This window comes from Talpa europaea, assembly GCF_964194135.1.
Source record: "Talpa europaea genome assembly, chromosome: 1".
NCBI classification, from domain to species: domain Eukaryota; kingdom Metazoa; phylum Chordata; class Mammalia; order Eulipotyphla; family Talpidae; genus Talpa; species Talpa europaea.
The window spans coordinates 80012608-80036209 of record NC_140073.1 but is presented as its reverse complement, the minus strand read 5'-3'; the positions used below and the strand labels follow the sequence as shown (position 1 = coordinate 80036209).

General features: G+C 36.5%; 1 protein-coding gene across 1 annotated transcript in view; it reads left to right on the top strand.

Annotated features, from left to right (window-relative positions):
* Window positions 1-867: 867 nt before the first annotated feature.
* ZRANB3 (zinc finger RANBP2-type containing 3) overlaps window positions 868-23602 on the top strand; it is a gene marked incomplete at both ends in the record, with an annotated part of 159661 nt that continues 136926 nt past the window's right edge. The window contains one exon of the mRNA XM_084231578.1: window positions 868-1028. Coding sequence (XP_084087704.1) covers window positions 868-1028 — 161 coding nt within the window. The remainder of the gene's footprint in view (window positions 1029-23602) is intronic.

Here is a 23602-nt window from a genome sequence, read left to right as displayed (position 1 = left end):
ATTAATCAGGCGGAGTTTATATTGTGGATCAACTGATTACAAAGAATCATTTTAATATTTAAAAATCAATCTAGTAACTGAGAATTAATATTTTTAAAGATTTGTTTATTTATGCATGCAAGAACTGGGGTATAGGCCAGAGGTGCAGAGAGGTGAGAGGATTCACCAAAGACAGAGTGGGGAGCAGAACAGGCGGATCTACTGAAATACACTGCTGAAGTGAGAAGCAGGCAAGACAGGAGAGATCTGCTGTGCCAAGTGGGTCACCTCCCTGGCCAGGGATCCAACTCATGCTGCAGTAGCTGCCGGTAGCTTCATTGTGCTGAGTCTTAACCCCTTGTGCCACCAGGGAGGACCCAAATTAGAGTTAATTTAATCATTATAAACTTGGTACTAATGTGTTTGTATTTAATAATTTTTAAAATGCAGTTTTACCCCACTTTTAGAAATCTGGCATGATATGAAAAGGTGTACTTATGAAAGTATTCCTCTTTCTATATTAAATTCATAATTAATTAGTTTATTTGATTTGTAAAAATGTAGTTGATTTGCAACTTTTCAGTAATACATTTATTGCTTGAAACAAGAAATGGCTACACAATTGCCCAGTTAGAATTAGAAATGAAAGAGAGAATACTGAATTACTAGGTAGTGCATTAAATACATATTTTGCCTAAGTTCTTTGAATTTTCTTGATAACTTACTCTGGAAACATGATTTAACAAGTTCATATCTACATAGATAGTATATAAAGGTAACTGATCGGTACTTTAATGTTGTTATTTATGTTTAATTCTCTCTTATATTTAGTAATAATTGTTTGAACCCCCCCCCCCAACCTGTTGTGATTTATTTTTCAGGATCATCATGCCTATAGTTCGTAACATAAAAAAGTCTGTTATACCTCAGTCTTCTTGTGAGAGAAGTGAATCTTGTAAACCGCTGGATTTTTTGCCTGAAAAACTAAGGGCAAAGCTGCTTCCTTTCCAGAAAGATGGCATAAGTTTTGCCCTCAGAAGAGATGGCAGGTAAAGTACATTTTCAAGATGTGCTGAAAATGTTAAGTTCCTGACAAGTTTATAAAAAACAAATCTCTGTGCAAAGAATTCTTTTTGTGTACACATTGTCTTTCTGTCAGTTATTTTTTACTGACGCATAAAATAATAATTTTTATCTTGCCTTTGTTCTTACATGATATTTCAGTTGGCAATACATTTCTACTTTAATAACTACTTTTTTGTCTTTGTACTTTTGTCTTTGTACTAAGTACCTTCCTCTGTCTTCCAGAGGTGCAATTAAAAAATGTACTCTAGAGCCAGAAAATATCACCTAGCAGGTGATTTATTAATTACAAAGAAAAAAATTCAAAAATGATACAATTGGAATTGCCAGTGTGAGAATTCTAGATGCACATTGTGGTTCATCTAAATGGTATTTTCCTAGACATACTTGATCTGTAATCATGAGGAAAACAGTCAAACCTATCCAGAATGTGGGATATTTTTTCAGAATAACTGAATTGCACTCTTCAAATGGTTTAATGTCATGAAAAACTAAAGGAAATGATGTGAAAATTTTCTAAATTGAGAGAGATTTAAGAGCTAGAAGTGAATTTAAAATTAATACATAGATCTTGATAAAATTCTGGATAAGTAAAAAGAAAAGCCTTAGAGGATGTTTTTAGGATAACTGGGAAAATTTTATCCAGACTCTATTAGGGTAATGTTAGTGAATTAATTTTATCTTAGATGAGGTGATGGTATTGTAGTCAAATAAAAGAATGTTCTTGTTCCTTGGAAATGCATGATAAAGAATTTTGGAATAAAGGATCCTGTTATTAGCAGCCTACTTTATACATTTTCTGAAAAGGGAACATGTGTATCTTTAGAAAAACTTTGAGTGATCAGCCAAAGTGCTAACAGTTTGACTCTGGTGGGTAGTGTAATAGGTTTTTTTTATCTTACTGTTTTTGATTTCTCTGTGAGTTTGCAAATTTTGATAAAAAAGGAGTCAATCTAATTTTCATTCCTTTGTAGGTCATTCATCTTTTATCTGTATTTGGTTTTAAGTTTTCTCTTGGTCTTTATGATTTTGCAGTTTCACAATAATTTATTAGGAATGGTTTCCTCTTTATTTATCCTACTTTGCGTTATTGTGCATTTTAAATTTGGCTGTTGTATCATGACAATTCTGGAAAATTCTCAGCTGTTACCTCTTTAAATGTTCATTCTTCCCTATTCTCTTTATTACTTTGTAATTCCAATTAGACTTATACTTGATCTTTACACTCTGTCTTGTGCTTTCATTAATATCTTTTTTTTCTGTGACTTCCTGTCTGATTTATAGCTATGTATTTTAAGATTTATTTTCATTTATTTATGTATACAAGAACTGGGGTGTAGGCCAGAGGTGTAGGTGATGAGAGGATTCACCAGAGACAGAGTGGGGAGCAGAACAGGCAGATCTACTGAAACTGCTGAGTTTTACTAAATACAGGGTGAGACAGGAGAGGTCTGCTGAGCCATGTGGGTTAGATCCCTGGCCAGCGATTGAACTCATGCTGAAGTGGCTGGTGATAGCTTGATAGCGCTGAAACTTTAACTACTGTGCCAGCAGGAGACCCCACTTTATGGATATTTTTAAAGCTCTCTTTCATTATTCATGATTCAGCTAGTTTAATTTGCTGTTTAACCCACTATTCAGTTTTTTTAGGAACTTTTAAAAAAATTATGTGTAATATACATGGAAAAAAATGTACATAAGTATTAAGTATACACTTTCAAGGGTATTCAAAGTATAGCCATCCCTAAAACCAAGAAAGATAACACTGCCAGCATACCATAAACCTTCCTCTTGCCCTCATCCAATCACTGTTGTATCTGTTCTCTCAGAAGGTAACTACTTTCCTGACTTCTAACACCATAGATTACTTGACATATTCAACTATATCATTAATCATTCATGTATACTCATTTGTGTCTTATTTTTGTTACTTAACTTTAATGCGAAATCCATTTATGTTGTTGCATGCATTTTTAAGTGGTTCATTCTCATTGCCATAAAATTCCATTGTATAGTGGAATACTACTTGGTGATCTAAAAGATAAACTCATGCCGTTTACAGTAACATGGATGGAGCTGGAAGGGATTATACTAAACAGAATAAGTTAGAAGGAAAAACATAAATATCAGATGGTTTCACTTATATGTGGAATATAGAGAAACTGAACAAAAAGGTCAATAAAAAGACAGAAATTGCAAGCTGACCATAGATCTGAGGCATATAGGCAGGGGGTAGGGAAGAGCACAAGGGACTATGGTGATAGTTTACAGGTGCTATGGTGGTGGGAGAACAACAGGGACTACACCTTAGGGGAAAATCCAAATTCTATAGAAAAATGAAAAACAGTGTAAGAAAAAAAAGTCTATTGTGTGAATATACCATAATTTATTTATTCATTTTATTGTTAATAATTGTGGGTGGTTTCTAGTTTGGGACTTTTATGAGTTAACACTACTATGAATATTTTTATATGAATCTTTATGGTAAATATATATATATCCACATTTCTGGTGTGTTTATACTAAGAAGAGAAATTGTTGGATCATTAGGTATATATATATATACCTACTACTTTTTAATAGCTACTGCCTTTATTAATTTGCCAGGACTGTCATAACAAAGTACCACAACTGGATAGCTTAAATAACAGAATTTATTGTCTCATAGTTCTGGAGGCTGTAAGTCCAAAACCAAGGTGTTGACAGGTCTGGTTCCTTCTCAGGGAGTGAGGAAGGATCTTCTCGAGGCTTGTCTCCTTGACTTATCTATGTCTGTCTTATTCCAGTATCTTTTCATATCATCTTCCCTGTGTTCGTGTCAAAATTTTCCCTTTTTGGAACTCTTCTGCACTGTTGTTGGGAGTGCAAACTGGTCCAACCACTGTGGAAAGCTGTGTGGAGATTTCTGGACCTACTAAACATAGAGCTTCCATATGATTCAGCAATTCCACTCCTAGGTATTTACCCAAAGGACACAGAAACATCAATTCCAAAGAACACCTGCACCCCTATGTTTATAGCAGCACTGTTTACAATAGCTAAGCTTTGGAAACAACCCAAATGCCCAAAAATAGATGACTGGATCAAGAAGATGTGGTACATATATACCATGGAATATTACTCAGCATTCAAAAAAGATAAACACATGCAATTTGCTGCAACATGGATGGCGCTGGAAGGGATCATGCTCAGCGAAATAAGCCAAAAAGAAAAAGAAAAATACCGGATGGTCTCACTCATAGCAGGAATCTAGAAAACTTAAATAAGGGACCAGGAAAATGAATAACTATAAGAAAGTGAAAATCAAAATCAACAAAAAACTATGAACCAGAGACACTTTTAGGGGGGCGGGGGCGGGAGGGGAGGGATTGGGGTCAGAATGGGGGGGCTGCAATTGTATGGGGAATATAACAAAATTTATAAAAAAAAAAAATTTCCCTTTTTATAAGGACACTATTCATATTAGATTAAAAGCCCACCCTTAATTATCTCATTTTAACTAATTACAGCTTCAATGACTTTCAAAATCAGGTCACATTATAAGGTACTACGGGGAAGGAGATACAGTTCAACCCATTAAAATGACCAAATAATTTTCAAAGTTGTACCTATTTATACTTATGTCAACAATGGATAAAAATTACAGATGCTTATGTCTCTATCATCACCTTCAATGTAAATACTTGAATTCACTAGGTAAAAGGTGAAGAGTAGCTGAGTGGATTTCAAAGCAGTGTGCAACTTTCTGCTATTTACAAGACACCTATCTTATTAACAAAGATAAACAGGGACTTTGAATTAAAGGCAGGAAGATAATCCTACACAAATGATGATCATGGATGTCAGGAACAATTACAGCAGTTGCAGGAGGTAAGAAAATTCACCAGAGACAGTGGGGAACAGAAGAGGCAGATTGACTGAAATACACTGCTGAGGGGAGCAGTGGGCAAGACCGGAGAAATCTGCTGAAGCATGTCACTTAGCTCCCTGGCCAGGGATGGAGCTCAGGCTGCAGTGGCTGGCAATAGCTTGATAGTACTGAGATTTAACCCCTGCGCCAACAGGGAGGCTACCTTTTAATTTTTATTATGTATTCTTTGATGAACAGAAATTTTAAATTTTTTTAAAGTTATTTATTTATGCATACAATAGCCGGGGTATAGGCCAGAGGTGTGAGGTGGCGGGCTGAGAGGATTCACCAGAGGCAGAGTGGGGAGCAGAAAAGGCAGATCCACTGAAATATGCTGCTGAGGGGAGCAGTGGACTACACAGGAGAGGTCTGCTGCACCATGTGGGTTGTTCCCTGGCTGGCCGGGATTGAACTCGTGGTTGTGCTACAGTGGCTGGTGTTAGCTTGACAGTGCTGTCTTTAACCCCTGCACCACTAGAGAGTCCCTATTTTTTCTTAAATGGTTAGTGGTTTTTATGTTCCTGCTAAGTCTCTTCCTACCCCAAGATGACAAACAGTTTCATATGTTTTTTTTTTCCCTGGATTGTCACCATTTTTGCTTCTGTGTTTTAATCTATCATTCATCTCAAATTAGTTTTTACGAGTGGGATGATGTAAAGCTTCAGTTTTCCTTCATATTAATATCTAGCTGTTCAGCACCATTTGTAGAAAAATCTGTTCTTTCCCATAAATTACCTTGGTGTCCTTATGAAAAAGCAATTCGCTGTGTATGTATAAATCTATTTCCCCTTGGTTTCCTTTTGTTATGTATCTGTTTTTCTGTTGTCACTCCACTTCCATTTTAACTTTTTTATGTTCAAGTTTGTTTAAGAGTCTCATGTTCACTGTCACTTTGTATAGATCTAGTCATGGTGTCTGCATACACCTTTTTTGTAACCTGTGGTTTCATTACTTACCTGTCATTCTGGTTTTGACTTTCTCTTTTGTTTCTGGCCATTTTAAATTTTTCTTTCTTTTCATCAGGCCAGTTTTGTATTTTATAGCTCTTCTAGATGTTTGTAGAGGGAAACTCTTACCCCTCACACCTCTGGCCTACACCCCAGCTCTTCTGTGAGAGGATTCACCAGAGACAGAGCGGGTAGCAGAACAGGCAGATCTGTTGAAATACACTGTTGAGGGGAGCATCGAGCGAGACATAAGAGTTCTCTTGTACCCCAAGTTGGTTAGCTCCTGGGATAGGGATTAACTCAGGCCATAGGGGTGATGCTGATAGTGTTGAGCCTTATCCCCTACAACACCAGTGAGGCCTGATGTGTTTCATTTTAATCTCTAATTTACATTTTCTTTCATGTCTGGAAACTTAAATTATACTGAGAATAATTTTTCAGGGGCCTCTCTGGCGGCACGGTGGGTTGAGCGCAATGCTGTGAAGCTGTCCGCAGCCTCTGTAGCGCGGGTTCAATTCCCAGCCGGCCAGGAAGAAACCCAAATGGCACAGCAGACCTCTCCTGCCTTGCCAGCTGCTCCCCTCAGAAGTGTCTTCGGTCCATCTGCCTGTTCTGCTACCCTCTCTGTCTCTGGTGAATCCTCTCACCCTCTTGCACCTCTGACCTGTACTCCAGTTCTTGTATAAATAAGTAAAAAACCTTTAAATAAAAAGAATAATTTTTCAGTTCTTTTATTTTGGTTTTCTTTGAAGAAATACTAATTATATATATGCTTGTTGATTCATCTTGTATATTATTTATATCATTTGATTTTTTCTGTTTCTCTTTTTTTTTAACTAGAACTCCTTCAGTCTTTATTCATTTGAAAATTTGTTTGTGTTTTTAACAGTGCCTGTTCTTTCTTTGGCTGCTTCCATTTGGACTTTATTTCGGTGGTATTTCTTTTCCTTTTACTTCTCTGACCTGTCAGTTCACGTTGAATTTCTTACCATTTCTTGCCATAATTTTTCTGAGTTCCCACATCTGTGTATTATGTTTCCTTTGCTGTGGAGATGTTTTTCAAGTTTAAATTTGTCATAAAATGTTTGAGTACCATTTTCATCTTCATGGCTACTTTTTTCTTTCATTTGATTTCCCTTTTTCTTTTCTCCTTGATATTTGAAACCTGTTTTTTTTTCTTTACACTACTACTCATTAGTCAAGCTCGAACATCTTTTTTTTTTCCTGAGCATGCTGTTTTACAGAAGATCTTAGCAGGAAGGGGTAGGGTAATGATCCTATTCTCTTTGTGACACATTTTTGTATGTAATTTATTTCTTTTAATTATATTTCTGGAGTCAAAAGTAATTGACACCAATGGTACAGAGTTTCTGACTCCTGCCCTAACCTCACTCTGCTTCCTCCATCTAAGGTTTGTCATTGAGTCTTGTCTCTTTGCTTTTTCTTACAGCTGGAAACAGGCATCCACTCTATGCTCTAAGGTGGGATTTTTGGCTTTGTAGCACAAGACCCCCTCAGTTTGGGACTGTGTCTTGCTGTTTTATTATTTTTGTTTCCCTAGAGGGTTAGCTTGAAGTGTTGTTTTTTTTTTAATGTACATTTTTAAAAAATATTTAGCCTTTTTAGGGCCTCCCCTGGTGGTGCAGGTGGTTGAGGGCAGAGCTGTGAAGTTGTCCACTTTACAGCAGCCTCTGCAGCACAGGTTTGATCCCAGCCGGCCAGTGAGATACCCACATGGCGTGGCAGACTTCTCTTGTCTCACCCGCTGCTCCCCTGAGCAGTGTATTTCAGTTAGTCTGCCTGTTCTGTTCCCCCGCTCTGTCTCTGGTGACTCCTCTCACCCTCCCGTGCCACTGGCCTGTACCCCAGCTCTTGCATAAATAAAATCCATCTTTAAAAATAAAATAAAATATTTAAAAAATATTTAAATTTTTTGGAAACCCAACCTTTTGTTTTGCTAATTTTCAAAGATGATAATAATGCATTAAAATTTTAAATCTGTGTTAGATATATCTATGTCCTAATATAAAGTTGAGCAAGAAGGTTTGCTATTTTTCATGTCTACTTATTCATGTCTAATGAGCTGTAAGAAGCCTATCATTGAGTGAATTATTAGACTTAAAATTATACACAGTGATTGTTACCTTCATCATTAATATTTTTCTATAGATGATGTTCAATAATAAAGTACGTTTCATTTTGCAGAACAATTTGTTTTAATTACCTGCCTGCATGTGGGAAGACTGTCATATTTAAGGCTTTCTCCAAAAGTATGAGATGATTTTATAGTAATTTGTATTCTTTAAAGATAGCACTTAATGACAATCTAATTTCTGTCATTGTTTTCTTTTCTCCCCCCAAGTTGAAGAGTTTATCTTTATTATTTACTATATTATGTTATTTGCTTAGGTTTATTGCTTTTATAGTGTTATAATCCTTATTTGTTTGGCTGAATGTAGATTGGAATTTTGCTTCAGTGAACAAAAATATTGAAACACCTGGTAGTTTTGCTACAAGAGATTTTTTGGTTTAAATTATTTCAGAATCAGAATGTAAATCACCATGCTTATTACTTAATATCACTCAATGAGATAATTAGGTAAGGATTATTAGGAAAAAGTATGACTGAAACAAAGTAAGGCTATTAAGCGAGAAGAAATAAAATGCAAAAATTTATTTATATGGAACCAGAGTCCTCTAATTCAGGAGAAACCAATCCTAGCACTCTAAATAGTATTTTTTTTTAACATTTGCTAATTTATTTTTTTATTTTTTTGAAACAATCACATGTCTAATCCCTAAACAATTTTTTCTTTTTATGACTTTTTTTAAAATTTATTTTTATATTCCCCATACAATTGCACCCCCCTTATTTTGACCCCAGTTCCCCCATTCTCTGCCCCCCCCCTCCATAGTGTATCTCTGGCTTATAGTTTGTTGATTTTGAATTTTTCTTTCTTATAGTTATTCTTTTTCCTGGTCCCTTATTTAGGTTTTCGAGATTCCTGCTATGAGTGAGACTATCCGGTATTTTTCTTTTTCTTTCTGGCTTATTTCACGGAGCATGATCCCCTCCAGCCCCATCCATGTTGCTGCAAATTGCATGAGATTATCTTTTTTGAATGCTGAGTAATATTCCATGGTATATATGCACCACATCTTCTTGATCCAGTCATCTATTTTTGGGCATTTGGGTTGTTTCCAAACTTAGCTATTGTAAATAGTGCTAGAAGTTTGGCACTGGCTTATGTTCCAGAACTATAAAACGTGAATATTTGGGCTAAGGAATAACATCTCTTGATAATTAAATACTGTGGGGTGAAAAAAAAAAAGAGAATGTATGTGTGGAGGGTGGAAATGGAACACAAGAGAGTTATTCAGCTTTAAAAAAGAAAAAAAGTACCATTTGCAACAATATGGATGAATATTGAGGATATTAAATGAACTATATCACATAAAGACAAATACCTTATGATCTCACTTATATGGAATATAAAAATGTTTAACAATTAGAAACAATAGATTAGTGGTTGTCAGGAGGCTGAGGTAGGAGGAAGGGAGTGATGTTGATCAAAGAGTAAAAACTTCCAGTGATAAGGTAAATAAGTTCTGGGGAATCTAATGTATAACATGGTAACTGTAGTTAACAATATTGCATTGTGTGCTTGAAAGTTACTAAGAGAGTAGACCTTACATCTTCTGCCACATGCACACAGAATGTTATCTATGTATGGTAATAGACTTATTAAGTAATCTTACTGTGTTAATCACACACACACAAACACACACACCCCACACACACATACTTCACAGCAAGTAGAATAAAAACTAACACTAAGGTTTAAATCACCACTAATTAATATCACTAATGTTTTATAAACAAATAGAATGATAAGAACTTCAAAACAGTAAAAGATTTACATCATTAGAAATGTGGAAAGCTAAATATTTGTTAGATTTTCAGGTTATCTCTCGACTGAGTTCTGCAATACAGTTACCAAAAGCTTTATACCACAAAGAAAGCTTACAAAATTTAGGACTCTCCTTTATTTTATACACATACTTTATTATAGAGATGTTAAATGCATACAAAAAACAGGTGAATAAAAAAACTTCCATGTAGTTTCCACTCAGGTTTTTAATCTCTAACAGATAAAGGCTTTTAAAGATAATGACAATATCATTATCATAACTAATAAACTAGAGGTAACTAATTTCTTACTTATATTTGTCCTGTATTAAGATTTCCTCACTTGATCTCACTGTGTCTTTGTGTTGTTGGTTTCTTTGATTTAATCCAAACATATTGCATTTAGTTGGTTCTAGCAAATTTATAAGAATATATTTCTGTTTGTAAATTTGTCTACTAATCTTTATTTCCCTTCACTGAGCTATGATTTATTTTTAATATAAGGTAGCAGTTTATGGTGAATTTAAATATCCATTATTGCTGTTTTTACTTTTTTTTTTTTTTCATGAAATCCTCAAAATAACCTAATGGGTAAAGTGATACTTTACAGCCTGGCATTATATATCTGTGAGTAGTGCCTACCAGTGTACTGTACTCTTTAAGAGTTCTTGGGTGTAGCAAAAAGAACATGAACTTTGGCCATAACTGGCCACATGGTGGATCTACCCCACCCATTTTACCATTATGATCATGATTCAGGGCAGGGAGAAGGGAACCCCAGAACCCCCAAACCTGACCACTCTAAATTGGTTCTTGCCATCTACCACATCAAGACAAAATGTATAAGGCCTTTAATGGAAAAGAACTCTAATACAGTTAGTGTGAAACAAAGAAAAGGCAAAGAATATAGCTTTCAAATTCAGCACCTGATGGTACCCCCACCTTCATGGGTAAATGTCCAGCCAAACAGGGTTGGCCTAAATTGGAGCCGCTGAGGCCCAAAAACTTGTTGCAAGTCTAAAGAGCATTCCAATGGGGGCCCATAGAAAAGAGTCAGAAACAACCCGACAAGTCTGGGAGGAAAAGAGCAAAATAAAACTAAAAATCAAAGCTGCTGTTGTTAGCCTCCCCACAGGTCTCTTACCCACTTCTGCTTAAACCAGTCCAGGATCAAAAAGTAAGTGCAGTTTCTTCACACATCTTTGTCCTTCATGTGCCTCTTCCAGGTCTCCTTCTGGCTCTGCATCATTCTTCCTTCCTCCTACAGATTCCTCTTTAGCTTCTTCTTCCCTTCTCAGCTCCACCCTTCCTTGGGTGGGTCAGGGAACCTCCTCTTTTCCTGGGGACCACCCTGTTACAGTCATGGGCATGTTCTTAAAAATTAGGGATAACATGATGCCTAATTCAAAAGAGATAGTTCAAGAAGTATTAGATTTAATGACTCTGCATTAGTTGTTTTAATTAGTTATTTAAATACTATGAGTGAATGAATTATCTTTGTAAACCTTAGGCTTTCAGAATGCCTGCAAATAGAAGTTGATGAATGGTAGCAAGAGGACACGCCCTAGCAGCAAATACAAAGTAACAGACCCAAAGCTAAATCAACACTTCCTAAGACCTGATTGTATTGTTGTATGTGAGAGTAGATTTTTGTGAGTAGTAGGTATTCTTTTTTTATTGAGAGACTAGACTTTTGGGGATAATGGCAAAATGAGAAGACTATTACATTGATCAGTGGTTACTGTTTCCACCAGCAGCTACAGCTCATCATTGGGAGAGTGAATTGTTGATATCATCATTAGAAAGGGAGAAAGCCAATAAAGGAAGTGTAAGGTGAAACAGCACTTTAGACTTGCAGAAGAAGAATACTACTGTTCCCATTTGCTTATGATGGCAGGGGTATATGACCTATATCCTGCTGTCAATCCTAGTGTTTGAATGGAGTGTGTGGATGGTGTGTGTTAAGACCAGGGGCACACTGTTTTGAGTTACATTTCAGTTCTGGGTCTGTAATACCTCATGATATATATGTATATCTTCTAAAAGATAGGTTTTTTTTTTTTTCAAGATTTATTTATGTATACAAGAACTGGGGTACAGGCCAGAGGTGTGTGTGGGGGTGTGTGAGAGAGGATTAACCAGAGACAGAATGGGGAACAGAACAGGCAGATTGACTGAAATACACTGTTGAGGGGAACAGCAGGCAAATCAGGAGAGGTCTGCTGCACCATGTGGGTAGTTCCCTGGCCGGGGATCGAACTGGTGCTGCAGAGGCTGCGGGTACCTTCATAGTGCTGCATCTTAACCCCTTGCACCACTAAGGAGGCCCTAAAGATAGATACTTTAGAGCAAATAATTTCTTACATTTAAATATTTAACCTTCTATACAATTGTGTTGTATATAAACCAAACCATAGGTGTTGTTGAAAATATTTCAGTATCCATACTTTTGCTGAGGGCATTTCAAAACTAGAGTTGGGTTGGGTCAGACATGTGCAGAATCCTATGCATTCGTATTCTTTACTCAAATTGAAATGAAATAAACTTTTAAAAAAATTTCATGTATAGCTTAGTTTTTGTGATTGTTTATTAGGCAAGTAGTGTTTTTTAATAATAATAATAAAAAAAAGCTGTTTTTGTATTGTGTAGGCCAGGAGCTCTGGAGCTGAGCTATTCTGGGCCACACTGCCACCTGGGGGCTAACAGGAAAGATTGCCATGCATTGTTTTAGCTAGTGCCAAAATTGTTGAAACTGACTTTAGTACTATCAAGACAAATAGCAAGATACCATTATCTAGTTGTAGACATCAGAATAATGTTGTTGGCTTAACTAGTGATGTGGTATGACATATTATAAAAAAAATTTTTAAATAAGAGTATTATATGGGTAATGGTGATAGCTTACCATTTATGTTATAATATTGATATTATAAGACTGATTAGTAAATGAGTATCCTGGGCCACCCTGGTGGTGCAGGGGTTAAAGTCTCTGCACCATCAAGCTATCACCGGCCACTGCAACATGAATTCAGATCTCCAGCCAGGGAGATAACCCACATGACACAGCAGACCTCTCCTGTCTCACCCAGTGAGACAGCAGTGTATTTCAGTGTATCTACCTATTCTGCTCCTTACTGTATCTCTCTGGTGAATCCTTCTCCCCCGCAACTCTGACCTTGTATGAATGCATAAATAAATAAAAACGAATCTTTAAAAAAAATAAATGGGTGTCCTTTTCATAGCCCAAATATTCTGCATATATATAAACATGTTTGTATTATTGATGTGTGCATTTATTTTAGTTCTTTTTTTTTTTTGTCTGTGGAAGGAGATTTTCTGTTACTAAGTACAATTCTGTTGTATTATTTAAAACTTTAAAATGTATAACTGAAGAAAAAAATGGTCTGATTCCATTTATATTAGGTACTTGTATAGTCATATTCATGGAAACAGAAAGTACAGTACTAATTGCTAGGGGCTGGTGATAGGAAGGTAATGGAGAGTTATTGTTTAATGGGACAGAATTTCTGTCTGGGATGTTTAAAAACTTCAGGAGATGGATAGTGGTGATAATTACACAACAATATGAAAATACTTAATGTCAGTTAATTGTATACTTAAATGCTTAAATGGTAGATTTTTATGATATGTATGTATAGGTGTGTGTTTATCTGTATAAACATATATATAACCTTGGTAACAAATGTTTTAATATACTATTGCTATTGAATGGTGTACTTTCTTAGGACATAGGAATGACTAAGTAAGTGAATTTAATTTAAAAAACATTATGTGCTGAAAGTTTTACATGTATAAGGCTGCAACCCTCTTAGGTATATATTTATTAATAGCCTTTACCCATTAAGGAAAGCTCAAAGAGGTTCATTTATAAAAACTTTACTGTCAGCCCATTGTTGGCCCAGCTCTCAATATAATTTGTCTGAAGTAAGAGACTTATAAGCTAATAAAAGATCTAATTGAGTTTAGACCTGTTTCTACTTGATTCTAAGGCAGGTGCTTTTTCTGTTCAACCACCCTGCCTTCTATTAGAATTGCAGCTTCATGTTATAATGTAGTACTGTATATTATACCATTGATTGTGACACATCATTGTCACGACTTGGAGAAAAAAGTCATATAGCAGCAATATGAGCACCCTGAAATAACCTCAAGCTGTGTGTAACATCTGTGGGCTTTTTTAACAGGTCCTGTTTAATTTGAGTAGATTGTATGAGGTGGAAATGACTCATCCACCATGAGCTCATCTACTACATTATTTTTTAGTTTAAGTTAGTTTCTCATCGAATATAAAGTTGGTAATTCTCTTAATAAAGCCTTGAGCCTCTAAGGGTATATTTCATTATTGTATCTATATTTAAAATGCATCCTCATTCCTGTCTGCTTTTTCCTTCTTTTGCGAGACACGAGTAGAATTTTATCATATCATGATAGTTACTAGAAAATTTCTCAGTATAATAATGATTTTCAAATTCTACTCATAGAACCATTGTTTTTGTTTTCTTACAATAAACAAAAATGTGGACAATCCCTTTATAATAGTGGCAACCTCATTTTACACATATGCCCTTGTGAATTGTCTTTTAGAAATGGAATATTTGATGTACTGTGGAAAAAACTAAATTATTTCTACTTTTATTGCATTTAGTACTTAATTATATTTAGTAGCCATGAACATATTTTCCCAGTAGGTGTGTTATTGCTAAATCCCCTACTAATTGTAATTTTTTCTATGTATAAAAATAACTTGTATTTGGTAAAATACCTAGATTTTAAATACTGTTGTGATATTTGATTACATTGAAACAATTTACATATTTTCTTAGTAAGTCCATCCAAACTCTTACAATACAGAAATACACTGGAATGCTTCTTTGAAAGCCATGGATCTTATTGCTGACATAGTAATAATTTGGTTGTTTGCACATTTTATAAAATATTAAAATGTTCTGAGTTACCATATTCCTGAAATAACTCATGGTGAGATGTTATCTCTAAAGTGTTGGTTTGTGAGTAGGAGGGAAATTATATGTTACAGTGTTATATAAAACTGACTCATATGAGTGGGTGAAAAATCCCAAGAATACCAGGACACCCACACTTGAAAAAGCCAGTATGTGCTGTTTCTCTTTACACCATGTTCTAGCAGGCTGCTTAATGGAGCTGTATTCATTAAAGAAATCTCTGTAACTTCTTTCATTGTCTTGATGAATACCTTCCTGTTTAAAAAAGTGAAATAACATTTCTTAACCACTTAAAAATTCATTCTTGTTCATAGGACAAAAGTTTGGTTCAGTATTTGAAATAATTCATTTTTCTGTGCTTCAGGAGGCTGAAACACAGCTGCTATTGGAGCATTTTTGAATATTTGTTAAATCTTGTGTAAATACAATTAAATCACCTTTTAGCAAATAGTATTCTATTCTGGGTCTTGATAAATAGCTCATGCTGTTTTACTGACAAAAATATTGTATTATAGGGGAGTGCTATTATCTCATTCATTCCAGTTGAGAGTTAAAACTTAAGATTCTTTTGCATGGTCACATTAACTGTTTTTTTATATTATCCAAAACTTTATTTTGTTTGGATTTCTCAAATAAGATTTTGTGTATATCAAGATTTTTTTTTTTTGTTTGAATTTAAAAAAGGCTTTCTTGGTTCTTTCACCACATGCTAATTAAGCTTTATTGGTTTATTAGAATTCTCATTCCTTGTTCAAATTAACAATCTCAACTAATACTTTTTTTTTTTTGAAGATTTATTTATTTATTTATGCAAGCACTGGGTACAGTCAGAAGCGCGGGAGGGTGAGAGAATTCACCAGAGCCAGAGCAGGGAGCAGAGCAGGCAGAAGGACCGAAGTACACTGCTGAGGGGAGCAGCAGGCAGCAGGAGAGGTCTGCGCGCCACCTCCGGTGGCCGGGGAGCAGCTGGGGCTCGAACCGGCGCCAGCGATGCTACGGGCAGCTTCGCAACCCAGCGCTCAACCGCTGCGCCACCAGGGAGAACCATTAACTAATACTTTAATAAAAAGTTTCTATTTTTTTTTTAGAAAGATGTACACTTCATTTAAAAATGAGCTTGCTGGGCCTCCCCGGTGGCGCAGCGGTTGAGCGCTGGGTTGCGAAGCTGCCCGCAGCCTCTGCGGTGCAGGTTCGATCCCCGGCTGCTCCCTGGCCACCCCAGGAGGGTCCCACATGGCACGCAGACCTCTCCTGCCGCCCGATGCTCCCCTCAACAGTGTACTTTGGTCCTTCTGCCTGCTCTGCTCCCCGCTCTGGCTCGGTGAATTCTCTCACCCTCCCGCGCTTCTGACTCTAACCAGTGCATGTATAAACAAAAAACAAACAAACAAATAAATAAATAAAACATGCCTCTATTAAAAAAATATATATAAAAAATATAAAAATAAATAAAAAATAAAAAAATAAAAATAAGCTTGCTGTGAAACAGGTTCACTACAAGATGCTTTCAGTTGTGTTATTTATTACAAGATCTCTGAGATGGTGGTAGTGTTACCCTAACTTTCTGAGAGAAAGCTGTTGCTGGAAGAGGTAAAATAACTTGCCTACCTAATGGTAAAAGTTGGGATTTTGATTAAGTTCTGTCTGACAAAACCTCTGTTCTTCAATTTTTATTGTAATATAACCATAATATATCTGCATTTGTATATACATTTTCAGTGGATGTTTCATTGTCTCTTATAGCTCTCACATGTATGTGCTTTCTGTTGTGTTGTCTGTCGGTCTTGCGGAGTCTAACAGGCAACTTATCTGTTTCATGTTCTCAAAATGAGATACTACTCAAACTGATTTCTAATATTAATTATTATGGTAAAATTTTATAAAAAGGAACTTAAAATTATTAATTATGGTCTTAATTAGGTAATTATTAAAATAACTCATGACCAGAAATTTTTCTTAGAATTTCATACTTTATCATGTAACTACAGCGTGATCAAATAACCAATATTATATTCATGAACTACTCATTTAGTAAAGAGGATGTATGAAAGCATTTTAAGTAAGTCCTAATATTTTGTGGTATTTGTGTATATTTGTATATATCACATATGCATATCTGTGTTTGTGAAGTGTAGCAGATTAGGCTATATTGCAAAGATGGGAAAATGCTGATTTGTAATTCCCCATGAGCCTTTTCTTTTCAATAAAAAGTTAGTTTGATAACAAGGACTCAGTGATTTAGTTTGTAGTTGTAATTAATCATATTTTTATCTTATGGTGATCGTTGTTTGAATTCATGAGGCATCTTTATTTTTCATCATTTTCACTTTAATTTTATTATGTTACATGTTCCTTCTACTATGTGTGGATAAATAAATTGAGGTAGATAATGCTTGATTTTGTTAATGCTTCATAGTATCAGAGACAGAAGTAGAATTCAAGATTGGTGTTGGGATGTTAGAGATGGTCAATATGTACCAGGTGTCAGACTACTGGGCTGCTTCTGGTGCAAGTTGTGTTTAACTGATCACTGATAAATACCTGAAAGAACTATGTACGGTTAGAAAGCCTTAACCAAGAAAGCATGGTTCAAGGGAAAATACTGAGGTAATATACTGCTCAGTTGTTTAAATGAAAGCAGAAAATGAAAGTCACTTGGCATAAACTCAAGTCTGGGTCTAAGACTATATGGAATATACGCAGCAAGAAATACAAACTAAGCCATAAGAAGAGGGATTGACTATGAGAGACATAACTCTTACAACTCATCTACCTCATACAAAATGGAAACTTGCTATCTACAATAGTAGTCATAGCATTACGCTTAGCAAATCTAAACTTTTCCTGAGTATTTTTACATCAATAACTTTTCGTATCACAGAACCATGGACTTCTAAAGCTGAAGGATCCTTCAATTAATAGATGTGAAATGGATACTCATGTAAGTCAAACAGTTCAGTCAAGATCTTGAACAACTTTTAGTTGCAAGATCTGAATTTGAACTTTGGGATAACCTACATTTTCCACCACACCATGCTGCCTCCCATAATAACAACTGAACATTGTTTCTGCAAGGTCCTTATATATAGTTGAGAATTACTATTTTAGTGGAACTAAAATCTGCCATGTCAAAACATGTCTTTGAGAAGAAGTTTATTTCATAGAGGGCCTCTGAAGACTGGGTGAAAGTTATTTTTGATATTCATATATAAATTTCTTTTCATAAGGGACTCTCCCAAGAAGTTCTGATCTCCTTATCTCTCTTTTTTTTAACCTAATGTAAGCATGTTTAATTTGTTAAGGAGGCTCAAATTTTTTTGATGTTATGATTTTTTTATTTTATACATTTTTTACATCATTTTTCATCTTTGTACAATGTATGCATTTTCATCTTGGTTATAGTCCCCGCAAAATTCCCACCACCCTTTTTTTGATCCTACTTTTTAATAGGGAAGGCAGAATTTAAATCTCCAGACCTTCCTTTTATCCATAATACCCTAACTGAACTTCCATTTCCCTCCCCCAACCTTCCTTATTTTATCTAAGCTATTTAAGATGGTGTCTCAACCACATGGACCAGTTACTCAGTCATGTTGGGTCTCTCCCATGTTTACAAGAGATATACATGTTATTAATAAACATTTATATAGTCTTTTATCAGTGTGCCTGATGCTTGCTTGATTGTTTGCCAGCATATAAGCATCCAGAAAGGTACTGTTGCAGATGGACCTCTGTGAAGGGGAGACTTTACTTTCTCTGCCCCACTTAAATATGTAGCTGCATTGGCTTATGTCTAGTATGCCACGAATTGGACTTCCTGCGGGAGCTATTGGAAACTAGGGGCAGTACTCAGCATCCCTATTCTCTTTTGCTCCTGTACCCTGGTAATGCTGGGAAGGAGTCTTGGAAGAAACATGTGGAGAGACATAAAGAAATACTTGGAGACACATGGGGAAGCTGCTCCTGGTTATTGACAGAGACAATGGCAACTGCTATCTTGGTTTCATGTTGGGTTATGTGGTGTATTTTGAGCTTTGAGTGTCTTCTTCTGTCCCAGTCTTCTGAGACTTGCCTAACCTCTTTCTTGTGATTCTTTGCCTGAAAGTACCTTAGCCTGGTGGCAAGTTTTTGGGCCAACACTGTTGCGTTGTGCATTTGTCCTTGAAGGGATCAGTAATTTTAAGTTTTATTAGAAATATCCTTTCTTGGGCCTCCTTGGTGGTGCAGTGGGTGGACAGTGCTGTGAAGCTGTCCGCAGCCTCTGCAGCATGGGTTCTATTCCTAGCCAGCCAGGGAGATTCCCACATGGTGCGGCAGACCTCTCCTATCACAACCGCTGCTCCCCTCAGCAATGCTTTCGGTCTGTCTGCCTGTTCTACTCCCCACTCTGTCTCTGGTGAATCCTCTCACCCTCCCGCACCTCTGGCCTATACCCCAGCTATTGTATAAAGGAAAAAAAAGAAATCTTAAAAAAAAAAAAAGAAATGTCCTTTCTTCTCTTACTGTGTGCATTACTTCTGCTAAAAATCTTTCACAGTAAGTCTGCTTCCTTTGCCTTTGTATGTGTGAATGACTTTCAAAGTTTACACCCCTTAATTGTTTGGGGTCCTTGAGTGCCCCTACGTCTCATACTGACAGTACAGGATAATTTCTATTGTGCCTACTACCATCATGTCTGATTGTCCTAAAATTATTCACCCATTTGGTATAGGAATTTGAGGGGGAGTTCTGGCCACTTGTTGCTCATAAAGCAAATCTCTACAGATATGAGCTGGTGAAATGAAAATTATGTTTAATCAGATACCAACAAACCTGAGGATATGGTGGACTATTATCTCAAAGGCCTTCCCCCCAAACTGGGGGAGAAAAAGGGACTGATATGACTGAATATCAAGCAAAGGGAGATACTATTTTCTCACTTTGGTGTTGATCTGTCAGGTACTGGTAGGCATGCTTTTTTTTTTTTAAGATTTATTTTTATTTATTTTTGCATAGAGGAACTGGGCTGTAGGCCAGAGGTGTGGCGGGGGGGGGGGTGAGAGGATTCACAGAGACAGAGTGGGAGCAGAACAGACAGATCTACTAAAATACACTGCTGAGGGAAGCAGCAGGTAAGACAGGAGAGGTGTGCTGTGCCATGTGGGTTAGCTCCTTGGCCAGGGAGCGAACTCATGCTGCCATGACTGGCAATAGCTTGATAGTGCTGAGACTTAACCCCTTGTGCCACCAGGGAGGCCCTAGTAGGCTTTTTATACTATGATATGAGATTATGACTTAATCCTTGACTTCTACCTCCATCTTGTTTCAACTGACTTTGTTTGGTTTTCTGATCTTTTCAGGTTTCCGACAATATGACAATATTGTCAGTATGACTGGTTTTCACAGAGTTGTAATCCCAATTGTTTATGCCCATGAGTTATAATTATTTAGAAGTTTTAATGTCTTCAGCCCTTTGGAGACAAAGGAACCTAATTCAGGAGACGAGTCAAAGATTGAAAGAAGTATATTATGGTAATAGTGACCGTGGCTCTGAGAAGGGGTCCCTTACCTCCAAACCAATTAGAAAAGACTTATTTCTAAGAGGAATCCAGGGCCAATATTCATTTTTTTCTGGGTGCCCTGCCTCTGGGTTGCCCCTTTGTGTTTTTAATTTCCAGGCTGCCTTGGAGCTCAGTTCAAGGTTGTTGTTATTTTTGCTATCTGCAAATTCAGCCTCAGGGAGAAAGTTAGATAAGTTTTTTTTCTTTTGTGCTCTTTAGCCTCAGTTACAATTTCTTTATACCTGTGGTTTTCAGATTATTCATCATGTTAGTGACTCTCTTCTTAGCCTTCATCATTTAAGGGGATATTTCTCTTCAGGTATCTAATTTAGATCATCAGCTACTTTGTTTGCAAAATATGTTACATGAAACCATCAACTTTATTTTTCTACTCAATAAATATGATGTGGTAGGATAAATTGCATTTCATGGTGAATATGCTATTTACTTATTAATGTGTATTTTAATTACCTTATTTAAAATTATATCTGGGCATCATTTCAAAATTTCAATTTCAACCTTAATTTTTTTCTTCATTTTGAAATGTTTTCATGAAAACTTTTTAAAGTGTAAATTTAAGTCAAGTGACAGTTGATGGTGCTCAGCATGTAATCACACTGCCTGTTGTAGAGGGAATTTGGTGAAAATACACAGCAATGGCATTTCTATTTTTTAAAAATTCCTCTTTTTTATTAGTGGGTTGAGTCAGTTTGTAGAACATGAAACTGAATATGTATGTGAAGTTGAAAATAAATGTTTAATAACTCAGACTTATACTTCTGGACATAGATTTCATTACGTTCTTATGAGAACAGTTAATTACCATTTAATGGGAAAATGTTTATATGAACTTTAAGTTTCAACAAGAACTAAGGATTTTCTAACCTATGATATTTTATGTGGATCTCCTTTGGTAAGTCTATTTATAAATTATTCATATAACCTACTATACACCAATAACTGGGGGAATACCATTCCACTTTTTTTAATAATTAATTTCTTTTCTTATAACAATATTTTATTTCTCCCCCCAGGTGTATTCCCATAGTTCTCCCACTATCGTTGCAACTGTGAACCATTTCCATAGTCCCTTGTGCTCATCCCTTCCCTGTTTTGACCCCTTCCCCTTGTGCCTCTGATCTATGGTCACCTTAGAAGTTTGTCATTTTCGTGATCCTTTGCTTGGTGTGTCTGTATTTCATATATAAGTGAAACCATCCAATATTTATCTTATTCCTTCTTACTCATTTCACTTAGCATAATTCCTTACAGCTCCATCCATGTTGCTGCAAATGGCCTGAGATTATTGATCGTGGAGTAGTATTTCATTGTGTATATACCACATCTTCTTTTTAATTTTTTTTTTTTTTTTTGCTTGTAGAAGACCTGGGGTGTGGGCCAGAGGTGCAGGGGGTGAGAGTATTCACCAGAGATGGAGGGGAGCAGAACAGGTGGATTTACTGAAATACACTGCTAAGGGATGCAGCGGGTGAGAAAGAAGGTTTCAGCTGTGCCATATGTGTGTTACATCCCTGGGTGGGGATCAAACTCAGGCTGTAGCAGTGATAGCACTGAGACTTCACCCCTAGGCCACCAGGGAGGCCCTATATACCACATCTTCTTAATCCATACATCAGTTTGGGTATTTAGGTTATTTCCATATCTTAGCTGTTGTAAACAGTGCTGCAATAAACAAGGAGTTCAGGTTTCCTTTCAAATTGGGTAGGTTCCTAGGAGTGAAATTGCCTGATAACATAACATGGTAGATCCGTTTTTGGTGTTTTGAGGAATCTCCACACAGTTTTCCATAGTGACTGGACCAATTTGCATTCACACCAACAGTTAAGTGTGTTCCTTTTCCATATCCTTGCCAACATTTGTTATTTCCAGCTTTTTTAATATTGGCCATTCTCATGTGTGAGGTGGTATCTCATTGTGATTTTGATTTGCATTTCCCTGCTAATAAGTGATGTTGAACATTTTTTCATAGGCCTGTTGGCCATTTGCATATCCTTTGGAGAAGTGTCTTTTGAGCTCTTCTGCCCATTTTTCAAAAAAGATTTATTTATTGGGCCTCTCCGGTGGTGCAGCGGTTGAGCGCTGGGTTGCGAAGCTGCCCACAGCTTCTGCAGCACCAGTTCGATCCCCGGCTGCCAGGCAAGGGTCCGACATGGCGCGCAGACTCTCTTGCCACCGCTGTTCCCCTCAGCAGTGCAGTGTACATCATCAGTCTGCCTGTTCTGCTCTCCGCTCTGTCTCTGGTGAATTCTTTCACCCTCCCGTGCTTCTGACTATACCCAGTGCTTGTATAAATAAATAAATGAATGAATGAATGAATAAATAAATAAATAAAATAATTAATTAAATAAAATAAATCTTAAAAAAAGATTTATTTATGCATACAAGAACTGGAGTACAGGTCACAAGTGTGGGGAGGTGAGAGGATTCACTAGAGACAGAGTGAGGAACAGAACAGGCAGCGGGCAAGTCAGGAGAGGTCTGCTGTGCCATGTGGGTCAGCTACGTGGCCAGGGTTCAAACTCGTGCTGCAGTGGCTGCAGATAGTTTCATAGGTTGCATCTTAACCCCTTGCCCCACCGGGAGGCCCCCTAGTTAACTTTCTTACCGTAGGTTCTTTTCAGAATACCAACTTTCTTGAAACCAACTTTTAGTGTCTAGGCAGATAACCCATCACCATTGTGGCAAGTAGATTGCAAAATATGACATACCTCAAATCTCAAGAGGAATAAAGGAGTTTCCAGCCAATTATTGCAATGCACAATATGTAATGCCAGAGGACCCATCCATTATTGGCAGATTTCTCAGCTTTTCCAACATTTTTTGATAAAATTGTCTGGATTTTAAAGTTCACAATTAATGTGAATTTCCAAAAAGCATTCTGAGGCCAAAACAGATACTCTTATAAACCAGATTGCCAATTTATAACTTGTACTCCAGGTTGTAAGAATGATGTGAGATTCTTGGGTCTCCACATGTTCCGCCTGTTACCACTGCCATTTTCACCCTGACTCTGAAGACATGTGAAAGCTCTGGGTCTATTAAAGAGGAAGATGAAGAACACAAAGGGTGGGAACTTACTTGGCTAAGCTGTATTATATCCACTCTTAAAATTTTTTAAGGGAAAAAGCTCAAACAAAAAACCTTGTCCTGTAGAATCACTGGTAAGTTTATCTAAAATTTTTCTAGTAAGTTTATGTAAAAATGATAGCAGCTCAATTTGATTTCAAGAA